General features: G+C 38.0%; 1 protein-coding gene across 1 annotated transcript in view; it reads left to right on the top strand.

Moving 5' to 3' along the window:
- Fmn2 (formin 2) overlaps positions 1–26,388 on the top strand; it is a 310,737-nt gene that overhangs the window by 265,955 nt on the left and 18,394 nt on the right. Inside the window, 1 exon segment of the mRNA XM_021173977.2 lies at positions 14,341–14,490. Within this exon segment, the coding sequence (XP_021029636.1) occupies positions 14,341–14,490 (150 nt within the window).

Here is a 26,388-nt window from a genome sequence, read left to right on the forward strand (position 1 = left end):
CCTGTGCCCTCTAGTGAGTCTGGCTAAGGGTTTATCTATCTTGTTGATTTTCTCAAAGAACCAGCTCCTTGTTTGGTTGATTCTTTGAATAGTTCTTCTTGTTTCCACTCGGTTGATTTCTCCTTGACCTGCCATACACAGAGCCTGGGCAGAGTTATAATTGCATTGACCTGAGTTAACTGAAAGCAGTGGCATCCCTCTGAGGATTGTAACAGACTAGAGACCACCAAAACTGCTAGGCTCCCATTCAAGATTTTTTTATCTAATATGCCATTGGGAATGAATCTTAGTTACCAATGGGAAATAACTGATGCTCACAGCAACTGACAATATAATATTGAAAGTGTTTCATTTTCAAAAAACATTGTTCTCCATAGAAATCTTAAGTTGGGCAAAAAATGCTATTTTAGGGTAATTACTAGCACCTTGAGGTTGCAATGCAAACAAAGTTTGGGGAGAATTTTTCATTTGTATAGTTCCGAAGCAGAGAATTGCCTCAAAACACATGAGAAGACTGTAAAAATAATTTGAGATATGAGACCCTTTTGGGTATAGGAGCCAGGGTTGTTTATAGATTATACCAAAAAGCATTTAAAACTTTCACTTAGTGAGTATCAGTGTATACAGTGAAAGGGTCTCAATGAAATGTTATCATGTCTAGCATGTACATTAACTATATTTACTGTCCATTGCCCTCTCTGTTTCTCCTTCACATCCCAGGAGTACTCTTCCTCGTCCAACAATCCCGCTTATGGAGACAAAAGAATAGTAAACTCTGTTTTTCTGGATCTGGATATTTCCTTTAACATGAGGATTCTCAGTTTAATCCATTTTCTTGCAAACAACAATTTCATTCTTTATAAAAGATTGAAATTCATCTGTGTTTACATATCACATTTTCTTCACCTCCTAATGAATATATAAGCCTATTCCATATTTTGGATATTAGGAATAGTGTCACAGTAAATATGATTTAACAGGTGTAACTGTAATATGCTAACTCATTACTTGTTGGGTCTATGCCTTGATGTGCTATAGCTGGATATATGGCAGTTTTATAAGGAATGCTCTTCTTCCTTTTCTCAGGGACCTCATTACCATACATTCCTGCCCACCAGCAGTGGATCCTGGTCTCCATGCCCCAGTCCCTCACTAGCATTTCTCATTGCTTTTGTTTTTTGTTCCTTTGTTTTAGTAGTAGCCATTTTATCTGAGATAAGATGGAATTTCAGTACAGTTTTAATCTGCATTCCCCTGATAGTTAAAAATGTTGAACTTTTTTGATTGTATTCATGTGCCGTGCCTACTGCATGTTCGAATAATGTCTGTTCATAGCATTTCCTCACTTATTGCCTAGGCTACAGGATTTTCTAGTTTTTACTATTTAAAATTCTTCAATATATTCTACATATTAACCCTTTTTCAGGAGGCTTGCTAGCATGAATTTTTCTTTAATTCTGTAGTCTCCTTCTTCACTCTCTTGTTTTCTTTCATATGCAGAAGGTTTTTAATATCATGCTGCATAATTTGTCAGAATTTTTGTTTATCTTCTAAGTTATTGGATTCTTTTCAGAAAGTTATTTTTTTCCTGTGATTTAAAATTAATCCTTTGGTAACTTTACACATGCATGCAATATATTATATTCATTCCCCCACTCCTCTACCTAACCCTTCCCAGATTGACCCCCAACCTCCCGACCTCCTCTGAGCCTTATGCCTTCTTTGGTTTTTGTTGCTGCTGTTTTGATAACCCACCAGGTTCAATGTGTGCTGCTCATATACTCATGTGAGTGAGCCCATCCACGAGAGAGTGGTCATACCCTTAAAGTAAAAGGACACTTGTCTCAAGTCATCAATAAGTCAATGTCTCCTCAGCTAGGTGTGGGACCTCATGGGCCACTCTTCCCTCTAAGCTAATATGTTGACTGGCTGACCTTGTGCAGGCAAATACAGCTGCTGGGAGTTGATCAGTGTATCATTCCTGCCATGTCCAGAAACATGACCACACTCTAGTCCCCCATGGCCTCTGGCTCTCATAGCCCTTCTAATACCTCTTCCTAGAAGGTTCCTGAAGCTTATGAGAAAGGGATATGATATGGATATCTCGTTTGTGACTGAGCACCCTGCAGACACACTAATTCCTTTGATCAGGTATTATTTTCTGTATTTACCAATGTCCACTACACACACAAAGAAGTTCTCTCATGACACCAGAGAGCTATAGTAGTCTATGGCTATAAAGACAGAATTTGGATATTAGTCATTAATATGTTTCTTTAGCAAAATGATAATAGTAGTTTCATTCCTGTGCCATGTGACCTACCATCATGATTTCTTGACCAGACCTATAGTACTAGTCATGTGTTTATTCTTGTGGAGGGTGTATCAAAAACAGTCAGATAAATCAATGTTGCTAGTCTTTTATATTACCTTCCAGAATTAATAAAGCTGGCCAGCAGGAAAGAAGCTACCTCGTCATGACCAACCTGATTTCTTTATACCCCGTGAACTATGTCTAAATCTTGAAATATTTTCCTTACATATTTTTCTAATAGTTTCAGATCTTATATTAATTAAGACTTTGCTTTTAAATTGATTTCTATGCAGGGTGACAGAAATGGATCTGGTTTAATTTTTTATATGAATATCCAGTTTCCCCAACATGATGTAGAACAGGCTGTCTCTTTGCCAGTGTATGGTTTTCCCATTTTCTCAAAAGTTAAATGAGTATAACTCTGTGAGTTTGCTTCTGAGTCCTCTTTTCTATTCCAGTCTACATGTGTCTATGTGTCTATTGTCAGTAGCAGACTGTGTATGTTACTATAAGAAATACATTGTTAAATGAACCATTAGTCATTATAGAAATCAAGGGGAATTACATTTTAAATTAAATATTAAAGAATAATAGAATCAAATGAAGAAATGAAAGAACAATTGTTGGGACCAGCAAAGGTGACTCTACAAGCAAATGTTGTAGCTATGAATATATTTCAAATATATTCATCCCTCATTCCTCTCACTGATCCTTGTGTAACAAAATCTCAGATTAATCTTAGAAATCTTAAACAACCCAATAGTACACCCAAGAAACATAGAAGGAAAATAATATCAAAAGACTGTATGTGGAAAGAATTAATGAAGGTCAAGGCAATTAACTAATGAATTGGAGACTGAAGAAAGTTACATAAAATTTTAACAAAATGAAATGTTGACCATTTTACAAGATGAGAACAACTGAGAAATCCTTATCCAAGGAAACCAAGAGTATGAGGAAAAACTCAGATGAAAACGTTAGATATGAAAAAGGAATGATTCTAAAATATATATTCCAGTAAACTGAAACCTAGGTAATAGATATATTTCTATATACATATAGCTTACCAAGATTAACCCAAGGTGGCATAAACAGATGAAACTGTAACAACCCATGGGATCAAACAGTGTTGAGTATAGTACTGCCTCCAAAAAGGCAGAACCAGAAAAGCTTGGTGCTGATTTCCACGGGTGTTCAAAGAAGAATTACCATCAAATATATATTAAATATCTTGAACATATTATTGATTGTCTCCTTTGCGAAGTAGAGTTGGAGTTTGTTAAAAGACATTGAGAAACATTAAGGTTTATTATGGAAAGAGGAACTTAAGGAAAAGAGAGTATTCAACCAAGAATATGGTTATAGGGTTCATAGAGATACTTGTCTATAAGAATGGTCATGTTCCTCACACAATCTATACCTGCATCAGTACCTATTTTTTAATTAAAAGGGCTTCTCCTACAATTTAAAAATATGCTTATAGTCATTATGGTTTTGTGCTTTGTGTCTGTATGTGCAGACCCAAATTTTAAAAATATTTCTTCATTATAGGAAGATGTACAAAGGTAAACAAAACAATGTAACCATCTTCTTTATACCTCAGAGATAATTTGAACTACTGATCCATAGTCAATTTGCCTTTATCTATACTATATACTGGCCCACTCACTCACCCCCTGCTAAAGAAAGTGACGTAAAAGCATAATTTCATTGATATGAAACATTGTGACTTCACAGCGGTGAATGGTGATAATTCAATGCTATCTACTCATGCATATGCCATCACTGTATTTCCTGGTGTCATCAAATCTTGCAGTGTGATGTCACAGTGATACAGAGGCACAACATGAATTCATTGTGACATTGCAATTCTCCATGGTGATATCACAGTCCTCCACTGGGACATAAAAATTTTCCCAAGTGACAATGTAGCACTTGATTGTGACTTCACAGTTCCATGTTATGACACCACAATATTTCACTGTATCATTACAGTGTCCAACTATATAGTTGCAGTACTCCCATTGTGACATTACAGTGCTCAAGAGTGCTTTGTGATATCACAGTATTCTAATATTCTATTGTAGCATCTCCATTGTATAAGTGACTCAATATGACATCACATTAAGCCTTAGTAACAGGACAATAGCCAATTGCAACATCATAGTCTATCATTGTAATATCAAAATGTTCCATGATGAGATCATAAAAGTGAATAATAATAATAATAAATAATACATAATACCACCACAATGTGAATTTTAGCACCACAGTGCTATGTTATGGCATATGACACATTATGACATAGCAATTTTCCACAGTGAAATCAAATGCTCCATTGTGACATCACGGTGTTATACTATTTCATGACATTACTACAGTTTTCCATAACAGTCCTGCATTTGATTTTGACTTCAAAATAATTGTGACCTTGGCCCTATTATGTCACCAAAATACTACTCTATAGTGACAACACAGTGCTTCAGTGTTGGTAATGTAATGTACATTACAGTGTACCATTGTAACAATATAATGATCCATTGTGACACCACATGTTCTACTTTGACATAAAGGTGACCTACCATTTCATCAGAAAGATTTTGATAATTAAACATTCCTAAAATAGAATTCCTAGACTTTCCCTTTGGATATTAATTGTTAAAGAAACTAGATCATTTATTCTGCATTTTTTTCTTTGTGTGAATTTTCCTTATTCCATATCAATGGTGTAGTTTACTTGGTCTGTATTGCCTGCAGATTATCAGGTATTCTAGGTGGCTAAGAATGTGTGAACATGCTTGAAATGCATTGTAGTGACATCATCCATGAGTGGTGTAGTGACTTCTAGGAAGATGAAGAATGCAATTTGTTCTTGTCACACTTCTAGATTTTAAATGCTGATGTTAATATACGTTGACTCTTTATAATTATAAAGCATGCGACTTTGGTCTCTTTTCTCTCCGTCATTAAGTGAAACACTTTTAAAGAAAAACTTACCCTTGGCTATGGTGTTACTCAATACCATGGTCTACAAAGAAAGGCAAGATTCCGTAGTTCACCAGTATCCAAAGCAAGACGATGAATCTCCAGAATTTACTCACAGGTCATGGTGAGCTCATGTATTTAAACCTGGTTGGTGTGAGCTAGATCTTGGTAGGTACTATTTTCACTCATGTAAAAGATCTCACTGGAGCCAGGCAGTGGTGGTGCGCACCTTTAATCCCAGCACTTGGGAGGCAGATGCAGGCGGATCTCTGAGTTCAAGGCCAGCCTGGTCTACAGAGTGAATTCCAGGACAGCTAGGGCTACACAGAGAAACCCTGTCTCGAAAAACCCCAAAACCAAAAAAAAAAAAAACAACAAAAACAAGTTCTCACTGGAGAGTCTCACCACAGAAAACAGCAGGAATGGTCACCCCAAAGGAGATAGTGAGCTCACCAATGGGACCTTCCTTGGCTTTTCTGTGACAGAGGACTCCAGCATATGCTGTATATTTCTCCCTGAACTCAACTAAACCATTCCACCAAGCAGTCACAAATCTGAGGTTTTTCAAGGGTCTTTGAATATCATCTGATCTCTCCTACTGATTTCACAATGAATTCACTACACTGTCAGTTGCTATACTACCATGTGGACAAAACTGTTCATGTACGTAGGAGACTCCTACTAGCACTTGTAAGCCAGGCCTGAATTCTTACCATTCTTTCCAGAAGGTAGTATCTCGTCTGCCATTTTGTTGTTGTGGAACCCAATTCCTGTAAATTTCTCATGAACTAATATCCCTTAAAGTTTTCTGTACTTGAAACAGTTTTCCTGTGTTCTTTTACTTGTGTGGGTATTAAATGCTTGGCCTCATTCTTCCTGTGTTTGCTGCCTTAAATAACATGTTTCATTGACCACATCCTTTTAAGTCATATTTTATATTTCTTTGTTACCATTTTGTGTATGTGTGCACTCATACATGCGTGTGGGATGGGGGCAGGTTAGAGCACAATCTTACAGAATTAGTTGACTCCTTTCTCCTTTTATGGTTTCTGAGGATTGAACTCAGGCCATAAATTTTCTGTGTGCAAGCGCCTCAGTGCACTGAGCCATCTTACTGAGTCTTACTGTGTCTCATTTTTTTCATATTTGTTCTCTTTATTACTTTGGTTGTTTTCTCTGCGAGCTTTCACCTTTTTAAGTTTTGTTTTTATCAACACACAACTTCATATTTATCAGGTACAACCAGATTTTTCTCTATATTTGTAGACACCACGTAATAATTATATTGGAAACTGGTATAAACATTGCCATTGACACTTCACTCTTTGTGGTGAGACGGTCATTTGGCTGTTTTTACATATATGTATTAGCTAAAGGGCTTCTAGCCCACCTGAACTTATTACTCATATCTAACTTTAGTCCTCATTGCCCCACCCCACTTTGTGTTGCTCCCCCTCCCACTTCAGGTGACCATTAGTCTATCCTCGGCTTATTAGGGAGTCTGTTTTTAAAGGGATATTGTTCACATGCATGAATATTTTTGTCTTCTGTACTTTTAACTTTTTCTAGCTTTCCATTCATTTGTCAATTTTTAAAATATTCCTTGTATTTCGTGTCCCATCGGCATCACACATCATGTTTATGAACTCTTATGTTACTTCTAGTCTAGTCTGTGTGTGTTCAGTGGTCAGTTTTAATTTCATGTGCTTCTTATTGCTTCCTCTACACCGAGTCTTTCCTACTTCAAATTCATTTTTATAGCTCTGTTGTTTTATAAATATGCTTCAGCAAGTCCCAGGCAACTGTTTCATCTGGGTCATGGGCGTATATTCCTGGCAGGTTCTTATTGGTCTGCAAAGCCATGGTTTTCTTCCAGATTGCTTTCGTCTTTTAATAGATTAGCCCAGGAACAAGCATCAGTCTTTCTTCCTTTCTGTTTTTCATGGTCCTGTTCTTTCTTTCCAACACTTTCTTTTCTTTTTTATCAATAGGTATTCCCTATTATATACATATTTGTTTGTCCAACACAGAGGATCTACTACAGAGAAAAAAAAAAAGACTACTTGTGTGGGTTTAAGCTATTTTTCTATTTTCCATTCTTAAATTTGGAAAAATGTACATTTTCAGCATTTGAGACAAGGTCTCACATTTTAACACAGAGTGGCCTAGAATTCACTATATAACCCCTACTATCATAAAACTCACAGTAATCCTCCCGCCTCAGCTCTTCAAAATGCCATGATTACAGGGATGAACATCATACCCAGCTCAGCATTTCCTTCTATTTCACTTTTATATACTTTCTTTTAAATCAGACATAATTTTTACATCACATGGAATAGAACCTATATATTCTCTTCAGGAAGTGATTTCCAGTACATGCTCTAAAACAGTTTATTGGGCATGGTGACACATAGCAGAAATGTCAGTACTGGAGACAAAAGCAAGAGGATCTTTGGGGTTCAAACTAGGCTTGGATGTACAATAAAGTACTTTTCATGACTACCACTGCCACCTGCCTTGAAAGTTCAATGACTCCACCTACTTGCTGCATAGCATGAAGAGAGAGGATCAATGTTCTGATTTCTGCCAATTTAGATTAGCTTTGCATATACTCAGCCTTAATGTAAGTGGGATCATATGACAGTATAATTTTCACTTCAGTTTCATCTACATGTGTTTGTGAGATACATTCAGAACAACATTTTACTAGTGTCCCTTATTTTACTAATCAATACTAGGTCAAACCCATAGATAACAGTTTATCCATTCTCTTGTTGATGGGCATTGTGGTTTCTAGTTTTGGGTTATTGTGAATGTTTTCTGTGGACACTTTCATTCATTATGGGGATGAGGCTATGTTGGGGGTTCATATAAGAACATGCATTTAGCTTTCTTTTTTTTTATAAATATTTTTTATTACGTATTTTCCTCAATTACATTTCCAATGCTATCCCAAAAGTTCCCCATACCCCCCACCCATTCCCCTACCCACCCATTCCCACTTTTTGGCCCTGGCGTTCCCCTGTACTGGGGCATATAAAGTTTGCAAGTCCAATGGGCCTCTTTCCAGTGATGGCTGACTAGGCCATCTTTTGATACATATGCAGCTAGAGTCAAGAGCTCCAGGGTACTGGTTAGTTCATAATGTTGTTCCAACTATAGGGTTGCAGATCTCTTTAGATCCTTGGATACTTTCTCTAGCTCCTCCATTGGGAGCCCTGTGATCCAGCCAATAGCTGACTGTGAGCATCCACTTATGTGTTTGCTAGACCCCGGCCTAGTCTCACAAGAAACAGCTATATCAGGGTCCTTTCAGTAAACTCTTGCTAGTGTATGCAATGGTGTCATCGTTTGGAGGCTGATTATGGGATGGATCCCTGGATATGGCAGTCTCTAGATGGTCCATCCTTTTGTCTCAGCTCCAAACTTTGACTCTGTAACTCCTTCCATGGGTGATTGTTCCCAATTCTAAGAAGGGGCAAAACCCTCAACAATCTTCAAAGTTGTTTAACATTGTATATGTTCAAAAGCAGCCTGCTGTATTTCATCTGTTATCAATTTCTATCATTGTGATTTCCTTAGCAGGGCTCTATAGTTTAGAAGCATCACTCTTTTGTCTTAATTTTACATTTCCTTGAAGAAACATTTATGTTGGACATATGTTTATGGGCTTACCATTTATCTAAGGGTTTTATTGCTGTGAGCAAACACCATGACCAAAACAAGTGTTATAAAGGACTGCATTTAATTGGACTGACTTACATGGTCAGAGATTCAGTTCATTATCATCAAGGCAGGAAAATTGGCAGCATCCAGGCAGGCATGGTGCAGGAGCTGAGAGTTCTACATCTTCATCTGAAGGCTGCTAGCAAAATTTTGGCTTCTAGTTAGTTAGGATGAGGGTCTTAAAGCCCACACCCACAGTAATGCACTTACTGCACCAGGGCCATACTTTCTAACAGTGTCACTCCCTGGGCCAAACATATACAAAACATCACACCATTTGTTCAAATGTCTGTATAAGTTTCTATTTTTGTTTCCTTTTATATGATTGGTGTGAGTTATCTACAGGTTCCAAGAATCTTTGACAAGCTGCATAGATTGACAATATTTTTTCCTGTGATTTTCCTGGTAATTTCTCCAAGTGTGTTCTTATGAATAAATTTTTATTTTTTGATGTCTAATTCATCAACTGTAAAATTTGCATTGGATTTTTTCAAATTACTATTTGAAATTATGATACAGTTTTTATTTATTCTATTAATGTAAAACATCACACTGGTTGCTTTTCAAATATTAACAGTATTTTGTTTCATTGGGACAAGCTCTGATTTGCAATGGCAAGTCCTAAAACAATCCATTTTAGGAAGTACTATATCATATTGGGTAGTGTCTTAGCAATCATGATTCACAAAGGATAGATGTATAAATATATTTTCTGTTCTATGATGTCTGTTTTGGTTTTTAATATTAAAATCAAGGTAATTTTCCTCTCACAAATGTGCTCTGAAGTGTACCTTCTTGCTCTGTTTTTTTAAAGTGTTTATATAAAATTGATTTTATTTACCAAATGTTTAGTAGCTTTTTCTTTGTAAAGTAGCTTTACCAGAAGTATTTGGAAGATGGTAATGATTTTAAATATAAGTTCATAAAAATGTTACTTTTTTACTAAAAGATAATTCAGGAAAACCAACTTCAATTTCTTAAATGGGAGGTTATTTATAATTTCTACCTCATTTGTCAGTTTTAGTTTTTATTTTTTTTAAGAATTTTTGATTTTTTTTCTTTAGCATATAGTCTACAATTATATGATCACTTATAATATTTTATGGTTTTAGTTTTATATAATTGACAAAAGTGCTTGAGTTTTGATCACTAGTATTAGAAATTTATATCTAATTTGTTCTTTAAATATCAGTGTTAGTAGAGATTTTTTAATTTTATTATATGTTTTATTAAGTAAATTCTAATATTGTTTTTCTCTAAGGTTTAGTTACTCTTTGTGTTGTGGTCTTTTTAAGCAGTTTGTTTTTACAATGTCACTGAGTTTGAATTGTAAAGTTTCTGTAGCTTCAGGAGTTGAAAGGCTCCATCTCTAACTTTCTTCTGTAATCTAAGCATTTTAAAGCCATGAATTTTTGTCTACGGTGTTACCTGCATATCATCCATTTTAATATCATCTTATTTACTTTTAAATTACTCCCTAGTTGCCTTTAATTTTCAGTTTTGACATCTGCTATCATTTATAATGGGTTTTTTTGTTGTTGTTGTTGTTAATTTTGAAGTAATAGGTTTCCTGTATATGCTGCTTTTTGTGTTTCATAATTTATTGCCATTGTAGTTGGATACGATTCTGGTGATTTCAATCCTTTGAGTTGTACTAAGACTTAGACTCACCATAATGTCTATGTTAGTGGTTGGCTTGTATGCTCTTATAAATTTTATTATTGACTGCAATTTCAGCTGCCAATTAGGTCTACTTATTAATGGTTATCTTAAACATGCTATACCTATGGGGTGTGTGTGTGTGTGTGTGTAATTCTATCAATTTTTAACAAAAATCTTGTTCAAATATCTAATTCATTATTTGGTTGTCTTTTCTTTTAGTTCTGGTAAGTTTTAAATTGGGATGTTTGGAAGTACTGCATATATTTTAGTTTTCCTTCATGATATGACATAGTTATTTATAATCTCTCTGTTGCTGATGGAAAAATGTAAGAATGGCATTAAGTGTTTTCCTTGTGTAGTTAGAGATGGACTCCAGTGTTTCACTTCTTCTCACCCTAAATCGTATGTCCTTACCATTATACCAAGTTCCTTTGTGATAAAACTTTCAAAACCTGCAAGATAGCAGAGTGAGCGGATAACTTATTACAGCCTCACAGACTGGGCTTCTCTGAAACAGGATAAGTGCGTGGTCAAAGAATTTGAGACATAAACCTAATATACCATTAAAACTCTCCAGTGATGATGGAGAGGGTAAGCAGCTCTTCCTACAAGTATGTCTGTGTACACCTCATTGGCTTTAAAAAACTAGCTCTGTCTCACCCCATTCATACTCTGAGTGTGTATCTGTAATGCATTCCCATGCCATGTAGACCATATTGGCTGGAATTACCTGAACTCTCACATACACATAATTTTTGCATCATCATCTCAGAGGATTTGCAAGCTACGATGATTCATCTCCCAAATAGACTACCAAGGGAGGAATGTGGTTCCAGAGAGCCACACATACAATCAAATCAGTATTGCCTCCTCTTCCTGGAAATGAAACGATGTTACTCCAAAGCATCTTGTTGCTCAGAGAGAGCCATATTGTAAATTTAAGGGCAGAATAGATTTACCACACATTAGCTAACTCATAGTCAGAAGTGGCTATGATTTTTTTTGTTATGTTTATGTTTTGTTGTTATTGGTACTACTGATGGAATCTAGGGCTTTGTGCATGCTAGGAGGTTCTCCAACATCCAATTATTTTTGTTTTGAGCCATCACAGGAAAGCCACAGCTTCTCTACATGGATGCTGCATCATTATATTAGCGCAACAAGCACTGTGCTGAGTCAGCAATTTTCCCAATCTCTCAGTTACTGAGATGATAAAGTAGATTATATTTTATGTTAAGCCAGTAATGTCTAGTCTAAAGATACTGCCAAAAACTGGCAGTGCTAATTCCATTTTAAGTTATGACGACTGAGTTTTGGGGAATGTTTTCAAGGAACAATAATCTAGGCTGTGATAAACGTTCTTGACTGCAATACTGCCACTATATGGATCTGAATTTTATTTATTTTTTATCTATACTTAAAGTCACAATAGAATACCCAAGATACAATTCATGGTCCACATGAAGCTCAAGATAAGGAAGACCAAAGTGTGGGTGCTTCAGTCCTTCTTAGAAGGGGAACAAAATATTCACAAGTGCAAGTATGAATATAAAGTATAGAGTAGAGACCAAAAGTAAAGGCCATCCTGAGACTGTCCCACCTGGGGATCCATCCCATATACAGTTACAAAACCCAGACATTATTGTGGATGCCAAGAAGTGCATGCTGTAAGGAGCCTGATATGGCTGTCTCCTGAGAGGCTCTGCCAGAGCCTTACAAATACAGAGGCGGATGCTCACAGCCAACCATTGGACTGAGTGCAGGTTCCCCAATAGAGAGAAAGGACTGAAGGAGTTGAAGGGGTTTACAACCCCATAGAAAGAACAACAATATCAACCAACCAGACCCCCCCAGAGCTCCCAAGGACTAAGCCATCAACTAAGGAGTACACATGGCTCCAGATGCATATGTACCAGAGGATGGCCTTGTCAGGCATCAATGGCAGGAGAGGTCCTTGGTCCTATGAAGGCTCAATAGATGCCCCAGTGTAGGGGAATCCAAGACTGGGAGGTGGGAGTGGGTGGATAAGTGAGGAACACCCTCACAGAAGCAGGGGGAGAGAGGATGGGATAGGGGGATTCTGGGAGGGAGGGGACCAGGATAGGGGATAACGTGAAATGTAAATAAAGAAAATATCCAATAAAAAATTCACAATTGAAGAACCTTCTGATCAAACTTAGCATAAAGATCTCATCTTCTAAATGTTCACATTATTTTATAGCAAAAATATTAAATCTGCTACATGATAAATTGAATATAATTCAAAGGATAACTTGTATACATGTATATAATATACAAGATACACTATACATATACACATACACATATACATGTGATATATGCATATGTATGTACATATATGATACTATATATATATAATATATGAAATTTTATTTATTTGTTTGTTTTTATTATTTGGGAAATCATGCTGCCGTAGAAGCTTTTGTTTCAGAGTAAATGAAGTCTGATGTCTATATAACAGAAATAGCACTGGCCATCTGCAAAGGTAAAAACAAAAAGATGAGACTGATTTGCACACTGCTCCTTGTGTCATACCTCTGACCTCTGTGACCTGCTGCCTAGGTTCCTTCAGCGTGATGGCATTATAAACTATGGGCCAGGCTCCTGTTCTGGGAACTGTTTCATGGCATGGAGAGACATTTTTAAGCCTATTATTTACTATTTATGTGTTCCCTCTGAGGCACCCCAACTAAAGGCTAGGCTTGATCACTCCACTGTTACCATGTCCACTGTGTTGTAGCTGCTGCCATGTTATCTAGATGGCAGACTTCATCTGTGTCCCCTAGGACTATTTTCCCCTGCATCCCGCCAACCATCAACACAAGAATGCAAATAATATACACACAGAATGATATAAACTTAGCACACATATTAAGTTAGTGGAAAGCAGATGGTATGTTATTTGTTTGGAGTTTAACACATATCTAACAATTGTATGGCTCATTCTTCATGTGACAAAGCAGCAGAAGCAGGGGCCCTCTCTGACTCTGTTGTCTCCCTTTGGGTCCCTTGCAATAGGAGAAGCACCTAATCCTACTGCAACTTGATATGCCAAGGCTGGTTGATACCCATGGGTGGTCTTTCCTTCTCTGAGGAAAAAGGAGGGAGCCTGGGAGAGGGGAGATGAGCGTGAGGGGCTGAGGAAGGGAGGAGGGGAAGATGCAATTAGGATGTAAAGTAAATAAAAATAGTTTTCATATAAAAACTGAAACAAAAGAATAGATAGATGGATAGATAGACAGACAGACAGACAGATACAGCAAACAAACTTAAGCTCACTGATTCTCAATGCATCCCCACATTGACCACCATTTATCCCTGAAATATGTCAGATTCACTGGGAAGTGGAATTTTGCCCATTGGTAGTTTTCAGTATTGAGACAATTTTTGTCCACCATTCTTATCTTCAACTAAAAACTCTAGTTGCCCCAAGAATTAGATATACTATACTGAAAATACCCCATATTAGATACCCCATACGAGAAATTGCTGTTAGTTCATGTAGAGCTAGGATCATCGTGGTAATAACAATTGTGTATGAATGAAATCAGCATTTGGATGGAGAAGGAATAGCCCATATTGGAAAGTCATCATAGCTTTTATGTTCATGTGTGTGTATGCTTTGACAGCTTTTTGGAGACCACAGCCTACTACTTCATGAAACCAAAACTCGGCGAGAAGGAGGTGTCCCCAAATGTTTTCTTCAGTGTCTGGCATGAATTCAGCTCTGACTTTAAAGACGCTTGGAAAAAAGAGAATAAACTGATTCTGCAAGAGAGGTAGGTATTTTCATTTTCACAATGGCATTTAAAACTGGTGTTTTATTAAGTGTCACTCGGCTGGGAGTTGCCAATTTTTATAACATGCATGAGAACTTTGATGGCCCTCACCCTGGGATACAAGTTGAAGAGGCGCTGATACTTGGCAGAGTCTGGAATTTGACTGAGGAGAGTGTGCACTGGGCTTCGATACTACAGAGCTGAGCTGAGGGCAGGGGCAGCACCACTGTCTGTTAAAATAAATTCTATTGTGAGGAAACAACAAAAAGAAAACCCATATGAAGACTGGATAACTCTATAGGGATAAACCCTCTGCCTTCTGAAGATGGCTGGCAAAAGCCACAAGGGTCAGAGGAATCGTTTTTGCTCAGTTCATGGTATATTGTCAATTTAACCAACCCATCTCAAAATTTTACCCAGATGTCTCCCCAAACCGTGGATGATCATGCGTTTTGAAAAGACCCCTCAAGATTCTTGCAGAATTATACCACATTTCCTAAAAATAAATCTGTTCAGGAATGAAGAGAAATGTTTCCCTCCTGAGTATGTAAAATAACATCTCAGGGATTATGAAATCCCACAAAGGCATATTAAATATTAACTCGTGGAGAAAGCTAGCCCTCCCTAGGCAGCCTCCCCAAATAGCAGAGTCTAGTGGGGAAATGAAAAAGAAACATAATCCAGCCAGAAAGCAAATCTTAACACACACCCAATTAGTGCACTTCCTCCCATCCCTGCACTAACAATGGCTTCGCTTTAGTTCTTTAGAGACCTTGAATCCCCAGAGACATGGCTCATCTCTGCTATAATATTCCATAGCTTACTGATTATTATCATCACATTGTTCTGCTTGCACATACACCAGGATGTGCACCCCGTTGTCATGTATGAGTAGGTTTCCCATCTCCTTAAGTAAACGGAGTTAATTGCAAGTATTTATTGTGCATGGAGGTGATGCTGACACTTCCACATTTAGAGCTGCACATCTCTCATTGTGGCTCACTGGCCTCCCACATACAGCTGAATTGGTAAGCTCCTGGTCCACTGAGAGACTATCTCAAAAGGTAAGATGGAGAAATAATTGTGGAAGTCACCCAAAGTCCACCTCTGCATGCTCACACAGGTCCACATGTATCTACATACACACATGTGCCACACACACACACACACACACACACACACACACACACACACGATAGTTATATTTTAATCAGTTGCTCAGTTTGAAGGGATATTAAGGAGAAATATTTTGTAACCCTCACACATTAGCAGCCTTCCTTTCATGACTCTCTAAGTTTAAATGTTTTTCACGCTGCAAAGAATCTGAAGCCCTATGGTTCAAGATGGAAAGCATATCGTTTCATATCGAGTAGTTATCTGTAGCATCTCTTGGATGAGGGACCTAAATGAAGATATATTAGATCTGATTTGAACATCAACAAGACAGGTGTAAGTACAGGAGTACTACACATCATAACACACATATGTCCCTGATGCTGGGTGGCAAAATGGACTCAGTCTTCACCATTCCCTGCATCCCCACACAGAGTGTAAAGCTAGTAAGAAGATACCATCTAGCAGGACATATGGAGGCTCATTGATTCAGATACACTGTTCAGCATTCCTTAAAAGGACTTCTGTTTCTAGGTACATTAACACCATCACTCTTATCATATGGAGTGATTGAGTCTCTCATACTCAGACAAGGTCACTGTCAGTTTTTAACTCCTTCAATGAACCAGACCTTGTACTGATGCTATGGACATATCACATCCAAGAAGTATGCTAAGGGCCTTGGACATGCAGTTGGTAACTGTATTTCTTCATGACTCTATTGTGAATTTATTGAATCTGTCCACTTCTAGCCATCCACTTCTAATTTTACTACATTTGCTTATGATAAACAGCTAAAGCAGACCATGTGGCAGGCCAGGAAGAACTAGCATCTCTTAGGCCTCTTGGCAAATGATGGCCACTTTTGCAGAGTGGGGCCATTGATCTGAAGTGTTTGTACAGTGTTGTCCCTTGGCTCCAAGCTGGATGCACTGCGTAAGTAAAACAAAAATGCGAGGTCCCTGTTTGAAAATGAACAGTCTCAAGACAACAATGCATTAACACGGACCCAGAATGCTTTTGAAGAGCCGTGTACCAAGTGGCTGATGATCCAAGTTCTCTGTCTTGCTCACATCTCCCTGACATTGTGACATCTGTAGTAATCAAAACTTGTTTCGGAAATGCTATCCCCTAGGACTTGATAGACAATAAGTAGGTCATGATGAGTTCCAAGTGTGAAACCTCTGGCCCCATCACATCACGTGACTAGAACCTTGGAAGGGATTTGGACAGTTAAAATGGGATGCTCTTCCTCTGATAATTTATTCCCTCTTCTGAGCTCCTGAAATGTTTTCTATCACCAGCATATTCTATTTAAAAGTCAATTCCTTATTATATAACACATAATGTTCATATGCATTACATATTTCCTTGTTTATCCTTTAAATTTCTTTGCTTCTGTTGTAGTATTTATTTTCCAAGAAAGAAAGCTATTGTCGGTATTTCTAGGAGAGCATTCTCCTGTGACTTACCCACAATACTTTTCCTTTGGTGCATCTGTAAATAGTTACCGACTTGACTTGTTACAGTACTGTCATTGACATGGATGTGGGGCACAAACTCCCTAGAGTAAGGAACATATTTTTTCACATAATTTTAAGTTGACTTAAGCTATAGTCATAAAGACCCTTCACCAAATACCTTGAGCAAAATGTGACACCTTATTTAGACAGTCAAACCAGGAAGGAGGGAGAGAACCTTGCCTGTGAGATGCCCAGGCACAGATCTCTGCTGGCCATCATTCATTGTTGGGCATGCATCTCTGGCCCTCTCTAAAAAATAAGAAAGAAAGAGAGAGAGAGAGAGAGAGAGAGAGAGAGAGAGAGANAGAGAGAGAGAGAGAGAGAGAGAGAGAGGGAGGGAGGAAGGAAGGAAGGAAGGAAGGAAGGAAGGAAGGAAGGAAGGAAGGAAGGAAGGAAGGAAGGGAGAGAAAGAAAAAAGAAAGAAAGAAAGAAAAAAGAGAGAAAGGAGAGAGAGAGAAAGAGAGAGAGAGAAGAGTAAATTACTATGTCAGTTTATCAAACCTGTAAAAGTTGTCCTTGTAATTGCCAAAGGATTTAGTATGTTTTAGGTGGCTTTTCTTGGCAAGATGTGAAAAAAGTGTATTTACCTCAGCTTAGTGCTCATGATGGACCCCCCCAAAATGGTTTTATTCAAGACCACTTTAGTAAACTCGTGAGCTCTGAGGGTTCCTTGTAATCTGAAGTGCCACGTGCTGGAGCATAGCTAGAACCTAACATAAAGACAGTTGTATCACCACACAGCCCAGGCTCCATGGCTATGACTCCTAAAAGCCACATCCCAGAAGCTTCCTGCTCAAGTCATAGACAGCTCAGGTGACTGGAGAGCCATGTGTCTCTGGCAAGTGTTGCTGTGTTTATAATCTTAGGGAGATACCTTACAAATCCTCTAACTTCTTGGACATCCCCTAGTATGTTTCTGCTACTTCCTGTGTCTTAAAGGGATGTTTTCAAGCAGGAAACGCTTCAGTTCCATGCATTTCCTGATTTTAGTTGTACTGTTGAACTCTTATGCCATGGTAAAATTGCCATTACTCTAATTTTGTATTTATAAATGGCTCTTCGATGTTTTAAGTTCTGCATGGAGGCTTCTCACTGTTTTAGTTCTGATATCTAGTGATAGTATGGGAGGACTCTGCTTACCTAGCCTTGTCTGGATAGCTTGTAAGATTTCATCGATGTGTGTCCTGATATAGTGTGCTTCCTCTCATTTATCGTGAGTATATCTGCCCTCTTTCTAGGAGGCGTGGTTGGAGAAGCATGGGGGTGTTAATTACCTGCCAATTATTAGCTCCAGGCTTGTCTGGAAGGTCATTTACCCATCAGGAGTCATGCTTTTCTCATCTGTGGAGTGAAGGTGATTACACCTCTGTGACAGGATCAATGCACAGATAGGATGAGGTGATAGACTTGCATGTATGTTGCAGTACCTACATATTAGAGGCCCTTTGGCTGTTTCTCTCTCACTGAATACAAATGGTATCTATACTGTGTCTCCAGTAAGATGATGTAGCATATTTATAAGGAATAGCATCATCATAAGAAGATAGCCTATAGATGTATGTGAGAATAGACTTTTATTTAAAATGTTATTTACTCTACACTGTATTTCTATCTGCATGCTGTCTAATACAATACAGTATTGCTTCTGTCTGACCCCCTAACCCATGGACTTTATTATAAGTCAACAAAAGTGGTCTTTTCCATCTAGTTGGTATAAATATATGTTTATTACTAAGAAGCTTTCCCTTCTTAAAAGATTCAGATATGTCACTATTGTATAATACAAAACATGAAAAATAGTTTTTAAAAACACCATTTAAGTGCAACATTTAGAAGATCAGGGATATGTTAACAAACTCTACCAAGCATCCCCCTAACTGTCTCATAGAGAATGCTGGTAATGTATAAAACCATAGGAAACCTTTAACATTAGTGTCCCCCAGCCACATTGACAAGACCTTGTAGCGATGAGACAAGAGCCCAAATGATTAAGCATATACATATATTTTGATCCCTGATTAATAGGCTATTGGTTACATCCTGGAAGAAGAGGATAGCCCACTTCCCCCACTTCCACCCTAAGTAACTTCACTTCTCATGTCTGCTTTATTTGAGTTAAGATCAGTATTCAGTCAGAGTTTCCATCTGTATAACTCTGTGGGCTTTATTTTCCTTTATTCAATACCCCCTTAAACTTAACCAAGCACTGAAGAGTTCAAGTCCATATGAAAGAGATCTCATTTTCCTTGATTGTACACTCTAGCACTGAGTGGTGAATGAGGACAGGGTTGAGTTCTGTTCAGAGGACTTGGAATATGGAGTTTAGAGCTCATTCAAGATTTTTTTTATACAGAGAATTTAAAGCACTAAAATCATTTTAGACAACAAAATCTGTCTGCAGAAAACTGGCGCCCAAGCACCGTGATGCATAGTGTGGTATGCCATAACTTCATTTTTAATCAGCCATTTCGATTCAATAAATCAATTGCGACACTAGTATGAGTTATGTTTAAAATGTTGTCTAATGTCATTTACTAGTTTATGCTACTTTGAGACTGGTAGTCTTTGATGCACTGTGAGAAGGGCTAGCTACCCCTCTAATTGCAGGAGCCCTGGCAATCAGCCTGCGTGCAGCCCAGCTGAGGTCTGTAATTAGAGAGAGATGATTTGGATGTTTGTTCTTACAAAGTCATGTATTATATATTGGAGATTTCTCCTGCCATGTTACAAATTCTTGTTTCCAAAATTTGTACCCAAGCAATTTCAGATTTAGGTATGATGCTGGCAGGTAAATTTGAGAAGGAAGAAATCACTTTGAAGGCAATTGGAAATAAAGTGAAAATCCTACCATACACCTATTTTATTTTATTTTATTTTATTTTATTTTATTTTATTTCTTGGACAGGATCTCGTGTAGCTGAATCTGGCCTCAAACTCTTTGTAGCCAACACTGTTTTTAAACCCCTGATCCTTTTGCCTCCTGCTCTCTGGAACTTCAGGTATGCGCCACTATTCTTGGCTGGTTTTTGTGCTGTGATAGAGACTGAACTGAGAGCTTTGTCCATGCTGGGCTGCTTTACCAATCTGCTGACCTCCCAGCTGCTGAAATCCCCTCCTTACTCCAGTTCTGTGTTGTTGAGTGGTAGTACTAATGACTTTGGCTGAACAGTCATGCATTTCCTCAGGTACTAATTTTAGAGAAATGGCCCACAAAGCCGCCTTCTTACTGCCAGGCCTCTGGAGGTGGAGCTTTGGCTTTTAAAATCTTACTCCCCCAACCCAGTACCACCAAGTCTGTATAGACCATTCTCCAAGCAACACCCCTAACATACTAACTTTCTGCAGCTTACAACACCTCAAGCAAAGTAGAAGACCTCATCTTTCAATTATATTACCGTCATTGAGCCCATCACACAAACCTGATCAGGCAAGTTAGGAAAGAAGTCAGCCTAACCATGTTTCCCCTAAACTGCATTCTTAAACTCTGGATGTTATGCTTTCACTTGTAAAGCTTAGTTCTAGAAGGATGTAAACAACCCAGAGGGGCACCTAAATAGGAGAAACCTTTGCCCTCGCTTCTTTGTCTTGTCATGCTTCAAAAACCTTTTGTTGTTTTGTTTTGTTTTGTTTTGTTTTTGTTTTTTAAGTGTTGGGGAAACTTTTCTCAAATGTTTCTTGACTTCTATCCTCAGACCATAAAAAAGCAAAAGGAATGAAGAAAAAATTAATGTAAGCTGAAGATTTACTCTAGTGGTCGGGTAGGGTATCTCTTAGAATTCACAAGGCCATAGAGGAAGAGAGGGGGCATCGGGGGTGAGTAGGGGGAAGGGAGTAAGTGATGGAAGTTGGAGAGAGAACTCCACATTCAGAAGTTGAAGAAGCTCTCAAGTGTGGTAGTTGAAGCACCTACTTAGAAAATTAGCAACCAAACCAAGAAAACAGCTTGTCCAAAGGTATTTTTGCTTTAGTGGGTACTTTGGCTAATCTCCTAGTGAGTTTGTGGGAGCTGGTGAGGTATCCAAGATGTTTGTAGTTTCCCATCAGCATTTGTTAAAAGTATTCTTGATGATTTAGCCAAGTTTATAGTAGAAATATCTTAGATCAAAATATACTTCCTGGAAAATATGAGTCAAAATTATCCTTCAAAAATAGTATCTTTTAACTTATATGGGCTGAAAAATGGTCCCATTAAAGCAAGAGTTTAAAGGGGTAATTCTCACTTCCTTTAAGATAATTTCAAGGAATATGATGATTATACCCTGTTACAGGAAGATGAGCAGATCTGTCAGGTTTGCATAATGGAAAATTAGCAAGTATTTTGGTTTGAAAGGACTTCTTCTGTAGCCTGGATTTCTAAGATATCTGAAATCTTTGGAATCATAGTGCTTCCCACCAAGCCTTCTTGCCATGATGTTGCTCCCTGCTGTCTCTGACTGTTTTGGGTGGGAGAATTCCAAGGCAGAAGTCTCTCCTCAGCCTGCCTCCGAGATTACCTCTCAAGCACGACTGGTTTCCCACGGTTGAAAGTGGTATGTTTGCGAAGTTGGAGGTAATCCTTCTGCACATAAAAATTGGGGGCTCTGGGATCAATAATGTCCAATCAGAAACTACGCTGGAAAGGCTAGAGAGGGAAGAGGTTGCGTTAGCCATGTTGTAGATATCAGTCCCTTTATGGAGCCAGTGGCAGAGCAGGACCAAGACATTTTTTTTTATTCTTTGTTTTGTTTTCTTTGGTGGTGTGAGGCTGACAGTAATAGTGAAAGGGCCGTTTGTATTGTACTTACTAGCAAGAAGGCACCTCATGAAAGGTCACCTTGCTGATGATGAAGAACTAGCTAAAAAAATTACAGTGCAGGCTTGTTTGCTAACATTTCCCATCAGGTCAAATGTCTAACAATGTAACTACAGCCCTCAGGACAAATTATTGTCACACAGATAGCTTGTGCTTTTTGCTTTATGGTGAATCTGTTGCTTATAGTTTGCTCCTCCTTGAAAGTAAACTACAAACTTTAAATCATTATTGTCCAAGTTTTTATATATAGAGTGTTTTCTGGCTTTATTCAACTGCAGTTGACAAATTATGTAGACAGGTTAATGTTTTTGCTATCTGTATACATCCTGAAATGATTTTCATAGTCTAGCCAAATGACAAATCCATCACCTCACAAGATTACATTAAGTTTTTCCTTTTGTAATGATAACCCTTGCGTGTGTAGCTTTAATTTTACATCTTAAGAGTAATAATGCAAAGCCAAGCAAATGAATATAGAATTGTACCTAGTAGAATCCCCAAACTGGTATAAAAGCATTTCTGCAGTGTATCCTCTATGAATGTTCAAATTAATATAGAGAGATGCCAGCAGTCCTTTTCCTCAATCTGTTTAATATCTTTTTATTTGAACCCCATGAATATTTGTATTTTATTACATCTCTTTCTATTTTGACTTATTTGTATATCTGCTTTTTGGATAAGATCTGTAATAATATACCTAGAATCCCTGATCCCTGAGAACCTTTCAAATTTTGGAAAGTTTATCTAATCAGCTTCATCTGTCATTGTATCTTGAGGATGTTAAGCATCCACTAAATAATCTATCAGCTCTGTCTCCATCCTCTCCACTTTGTCCTGGCCATGTTCCACCTCCAATTGATTGCCCAGACCACTCCTTTCCTTTAGGACTTGTAGTTCAACTGGCACCGAGTATCACAGACTCTGTCTCCATCAAAGACAGTGTCCCTGGCCAACTCGTCTCCGCAGCTCATTGATCCCCCTCTAGAGAAAGATAGCTCCGTCCCCTTGCTGAAACCTTCCCTGAATGATTTAAAATTTGATGATAAGCCAACCAAAGTACTGTTTAGGAAAGCTGTGCCTACAAACTGAGTGAGGCTCACCTAAGAGCAGTCACCTCTGCCTTTGCATAAGGACACAGACCTCTCCTGTTATGTGTTGCCTCTGTTATAGTCTGGGTAGAGAGAGCTCTCGATTCTACCTGGCAAAGGGAAGCTGGGATCCAAACAGGTGTCAGGGTGTGCTGGTGTCAGTGTATGGTCAGCAAGCAGATACATCCAATCCCTGTGGTGTTTTTCCATTGATTTTTATAATTAAATAGTTTGGTAGCAGGTATTCCTTTTAATTTTTAGTTTTATTAAATTGTATGTATATGGGTGTTTTGCTTACATGTATATCCATGTATCACTTGTAAGCTTTGTAACCAAGGACAGAAGAGGGTATCAGATCCCTTGGAATTGGAGTTACAGACGGTTATGAGCCACTGTGTGGAAAAATGAAACTGAGCCTTTGTCCTCTGGAAAAACACCCAGTATTCATAAAAGGCTGAGCTATGGTGCCATTTTCAGGTAGTAGGTAGTTTTGATGAACATAGAATTCTGAGTGTGTTGGTTGTCACTCTGTAGCTGTATTTCGAGAGGTGGAAAGGACACAGTATCATAAGGTCATGTCCATCTCTTATAGGCCTTTGCAATGTCCTTCTGTATCTGGAATGGTTCCAAGAGATCGCATGATGAGAGCTTGCCCAGGAGGAAAAGCTAGCAGCCCACGTCAGATTCACCTGCTAGCCCCTGAGAGTACAGGGATCCCTTGAGCTTCATTAGCCCCAAAATGACCTTTGTCTCCAACAAATTATGAATCAGGAGGGAGCAAAACTACTGAGCTGCAGAAGGTGTGCCTATTTAATAGCATCTGAATAACACTGAGGTAGACAAAAGGATTGCAACACTTAGGAAGGGAACGTGACCCTAACACTTACTTTTAAAAGAAAGAAACTATACACAGTTATATTCACAATTTAGCATTTTGCTCTGTGCAATTAAGTGCTATTACGATTATTCCATTTTGTAATTTGGGTATCTGAGGTGGGGTGCTTTGACTACCATGTTGAAAATAAAAAAATTTTAAATTAGTAACATAAACATTCACTCTCAGATAAATAATGAATATTCGTAGAATGTAAGATTCATTTTCTTCACTTAAAATAGTCAGAACATGACAGTTATATATAAGAATTCCTACTCCTCAGATTTTTACTTTGTCAAAAAAAAAGTCTTGGATATGAGCCTCTAAATGTTGGTAGGTAAGGAAAAAGGAAATAATCCTTCATCTGACAAAATTAGGGCCCACATCTCGCTAGGTGAGTGCTATACCATGAGCTACATCCCTGGCTCTTGTGTTTATGAGATATATGTATAGGTCACAGGATGACCCTGGATAATGTGGGCACATCCTCTGGCCTCTGCATCCCAAGTACTGTGATTAAAGGCATGCACACCAATTCTGGCAGTCATTCATCCTTAAATAGTTGCAATTATCATCATGTATCTAGACAATGTGTATCTTGTAGAAGTAAAGCACATTAGAGAGTATTCATAAAAGATCTTAATTTTATTAAATGGGATCATTTTAAAAATTAACCTCTAGGGTTCAAATTCTTCAGTCTAGGGTGAACATTTTTGGAAAGTTTGCTAAAATTACTTTTGGCCACTTTAAAGTTTTCCAAGGTTGTGGGGGAGGTAAATAAGATGATACACGGGGGGAGGGGGAGTATTTCATCAGCTAAGAGAATGTTTGATGCTCATAGATAAACAGAAGGTTTCTTTTGAAATGCCAGACTTCATGTGGCTATGAATGAATCCTTAATTTTTAGCATGGACATGCCCATATCTATACTGAGTTTTCTCATGGGTTGTTTTCCTATAGCCTCTCATTCTTCTAGAACTTTCTCTTTTACAGAGGCTAAATATAATAAGTGCTAAGAACATGAGATTACATTATAGAAGACCTGTATTTAATGGTACATGTAAAACTCTACCTCTTGGTTTATCACTCTGGCCCTCAGTTTTCCAACTTGTAAAATGGACTTACTGATATTGTTTAGATCCTGGAGTCAGTTGAATGAGCTTCTGGATATAAAACATTTAACGTAGTCTCAATATAAACCTCTCAAATAGCATTATCATTAGCAAATTCATGTTCTAAAGGTAAGAAATACTGTTAGAAATTCTTAACATTGGAATTCACAGACAGCACAGCTTTATTATACCGACCATTCTTTCTACAGTATGTATTTCCAAGTCTTGAATTTGTATGCTGACAATTATAAAATGGTGAAACTGGGAAATTATTTAAGCTTAATTGGTATTACTTTCTAACTTGTAGAAGAGAAATGATGATCTCCAATGGTTACGGTATTAAAACAATTCATGATATTGCCTGAAATTTTCCTAACACAGTGAACAGCTCAATGTAAGTGCTTAGTGTTCTGAATGGTACCACAGGTCTGGAGAAATGACAGTTACCGGGCAACCTTGCTGGCACGAGTCTTTAGTCCTAGTGCTAAGAAAGCAAAGGCAAATATCTGTGAATTCAGGGAAAGCCTGGTCTATATAGTGACCCCCAAGCCTGTCAAGAGTACATAGTGGACATCTGTCTCAAAAAAAAGGGGGTCATGGCTATTGTGTATGAACACACTGTGTACCTCTCCATGTACAGGACAGAACAAATGAACTGGATGGAGTGAGGTAGAATTAGAGGAGAATGGGGGGAGGGGGCAGAGATATTAGAATAAGATTAATGAAATACTATAAGATAAGGTAGCTACCTAAAATAGAAGATATGGAACACAGAGATTATAGGATCACCTCTCTTCCTGGCAGCTCATATCTCTTTTTATAAGAAGCAGTATTCACACTTTTTTTTTTTTTTTTTTGAGATAGGGTTTCTCTGTGTAGCCCTGGCTGTCCTGGAACTCACTCTGTAGACCAGGCTGGTCTTGAACTCAGAAATCCACCTGCCTCTGCCTCCTGAGTACTGGGATTAAAGGTGTGTGCCACCAGTATTCACTCTTAACTGATAAAACCAAGACAGAGGTAAGTTTCCATGGGACCCAGCTCTACGGAATGAATGAAGCAGACATTCTTTTGTGTGCATCCACAGCAGTTATGCATGTTTCTTCTTTTTCCTTTCTCTTTACCAGCCCATTTCTCTCTAGCTAATTATGATTGCTAATATGAATCTCATATTAAAGCTTCACCATATTGCAGGTCCCTGTTTAATGCAGAACTATATTGTATAGCTTTAAAGAACAAAGATTGAGCCTCTGGCTATCTTTACACATTGCAATCCTCTCAGTTAAAAAATAAGCCAAATCATGAAAAGAGCTAGAAGTATAAAATTTGGAGTTTGGCTTTTCCGGCCGGACCAGCACCTGGGTAGCTAGAGCGCAGGGTCGGCTGACACCCACCAGCT

This window comes from Mus caroli, chromosome 1, assembly GCF_900094665.2.
Source record: "Mus caroli chromosome 1, CAROLI_EIJ_v1.1, whole genome shotgun sequence".
Classification (NCBI taxonomy): domain Eukaryota; kingdom Metazoa; phylum Chordata; class Mammalia; order Rodentia; family Muridae; genus Mus; species Mus caroli.